The sequence below is a fragment of the Lactuca virosa genome, chromosome 3 (assembly GCF_052849685.1).
Source record: "Lactuca virosa cultivar CGN04683 chromosome 3, Lactuca_virosa_CGN04683_v6, whole genome shotgun sequence".
NCBI classification, from domain to species: Eukaryota; Viridiplantae; Streptophyta; class Magnoliopsida; order Asterales; family Asteraceae; genus Lactuca; species Lactuca virosa.
The window spans coordinates 125,824,070-125,826,255 of NC_136428.1; the positions used below are offsets into that span (position 1 = coordinate 125,824,070).

General features: G+C 29.8%; 1 protein-coding gene across 1 annotated transcript; it reads left to right on the forward strand.

The window, feature by feature from the left end:
- Positions 1-1,745: 1,745 nt before the first annotated feature.
- LOC145164014 (uncharacterized) lies at positions 1,746-2,186 on the forward strand. The gene has a single exon (XM_079082745.1). It carries the CDS (start codon positions 1,746-1,748, stop codon positions 2,184-2,186), a length of 441 nt encoding a protein of 146 aa, XP_078938871.1.

A 2,186-nucleotide genomic window follows, 5' to 3' on the forward strand; every position in this document is an offset into this window, starting at 1 on the left:
AAAATTGTATTTGAATAGAAAAAGGTTTTAGATATTTATTTATGAATAAATCCTTTATAAGCATTCTTAACAATGTACTTTGATAATCAAGCCTTTAAGCTTGATGTTCACCACATGCATTATGATTTGAAGACCATATATGAACTTATTTTTTTCAAAATGATGTTTCTAAATGAAAAACTTGAATGCATGTGGTTTTGGATCTTTAAAACTTGTAAAACTTAAGTTGATGGATTTGGTTTAGGTTTTGATCATTAGATTTCACCTTCTATCAACATGCATGTTGTTTTCATGTTGTTAGAAGGTGAAATCCTACCACCATCATCATCAAATTTGACATGCATGAGCATGAATGTGAATAATCTCAAAGAAAAGTGTTTATGGAGAAGAAAAATGCGAGAAAACTTGATATTTTAGAAAGAAAAGTGAACAACATGTAAGGAAATTGATTTTACCTTGAAGATCAACTTCAAATGATAAATATTCTTGTGTAAAATGAGGGATATTTGCTGGAAATTTCGTGGGGTTTGGAGCTAATTCATAGAGGTACAGAGTAGGGGTTTTAGAGAGAAGAAAAGAGAGAAAAGAGAGAAAAGAGAGATTATATATCTCTCGTCGTCTCTTTGGGGTTATACTCCACCAAAATATAAAGATTCTTATTAACTCATGAAGAATTGAATGTAAAAATCTCTCCCAGTGATATTGCTTTTAGGTTCGTCATTTGCAGAGGAAATGAAGAGGGAAGATTTTAGAGAGAGAAAGAGATAGGTGGAGTGAATGGGTGATCAAAATGATTAGTATTGGGAATGAGAAATGAGGGGAGAGAGAGGATTCCGAATTTGAGGGAGTGAGAGAAGATTTCATTTCATTTTATTTATTTATTTTGTATAATTCCCTAAATTTTTATACAATTTCTTTCAATTTATATAAAATGTGAATTTTATATAAATTTTGTTTATAATTCTTGGATTTTTAGCTTATAAATGTAAAGTTAATGTTAATGAATTAAATTAATTTCTTTGATTATATTTCCACATTTTAAAAATATTAATTTGATATTATAGTGTTTATAAAAAGTTTTATGGGATTTTAATATAAAACTTTATAAATTTAAGTTTTTAGGACTTTTAGGGTTTTGAGAAATTTTGTAAATCTTTGGATATCAAAATAAATTGAATCTTTGAGACTTCAAGTTATTTTTGTGTTTCCTAACTCTTGTTCAAGTTAGATATAATATTTGTAATTTATTTTTATCTGTTTATTGGCATTTTATGTTGTGATTCCGAGATTCAAACGAAATTGAGGAATCAAGTATACTAATCCTAGATTTCAACTTTGACTTAAGTTTCTATGAGACTTTGACCTAATTTTTACTTATAGGTCAAGTGCATGATGTGTCTACATGATTCATGCAAAGATGTTCAATTCAAGGAATGACCCGAACATGGATAGTCATTACAGTTAAGTAGTTGTAGAATTCACATACCAATGTGAAATCTATGTACACTATTCTTCGATTCTACTTGTTTCCAAGTTTCTAGTAGGTTACAACTTAGCTTCTAGTTACCAAGTCTAGTATGTGTCGTGCCTATACGTGCAACTAAGTTTATTCAAATCTAGAACTGTCTCGAATTTTGACGGTTGTCACAGAGATAACAAAGAAAAATTTTAGAGACTAGGGTTTTGAAAATCTTCTAAAGGAAGAATATGCTTTTTGTGAAAAGTATGAAATTAAAAAAGTGGATATGTCGGAAAATTATGCAAGGATCCAAAGTGAAAATACTGACATCAACAATCAACATTATTATACAGTTAATATCTTTACCATGGTTCTTAATATTCAACTTCAAGACTTTCATGATCGTTTCAGCGAGATAAGCACTAAATTGCTTACAAATATGGCGGCTTTGAGTCCTTCTGACTCATTTTCGCAATTTCACGAATCAAAGTTAGTGAAATTGAGTATGTTATATCCAAAGGATTTTACGGAGGTGGAAATGAGGAATCTTGCACAACAAATTGATTTTTATTATGATGTTGTAAAAGAAGATGTTAGTTTTTCTAATTTGAATGGAATCGCCAATCTTTCTAGAGTCATGGTAGAAACAAGAAAATACATTTCATATTACTTGGTGTATCGGCTAGTAAAGTTGGCATTAGTTTTGCCCAGTGGCGGATGCCTTTAG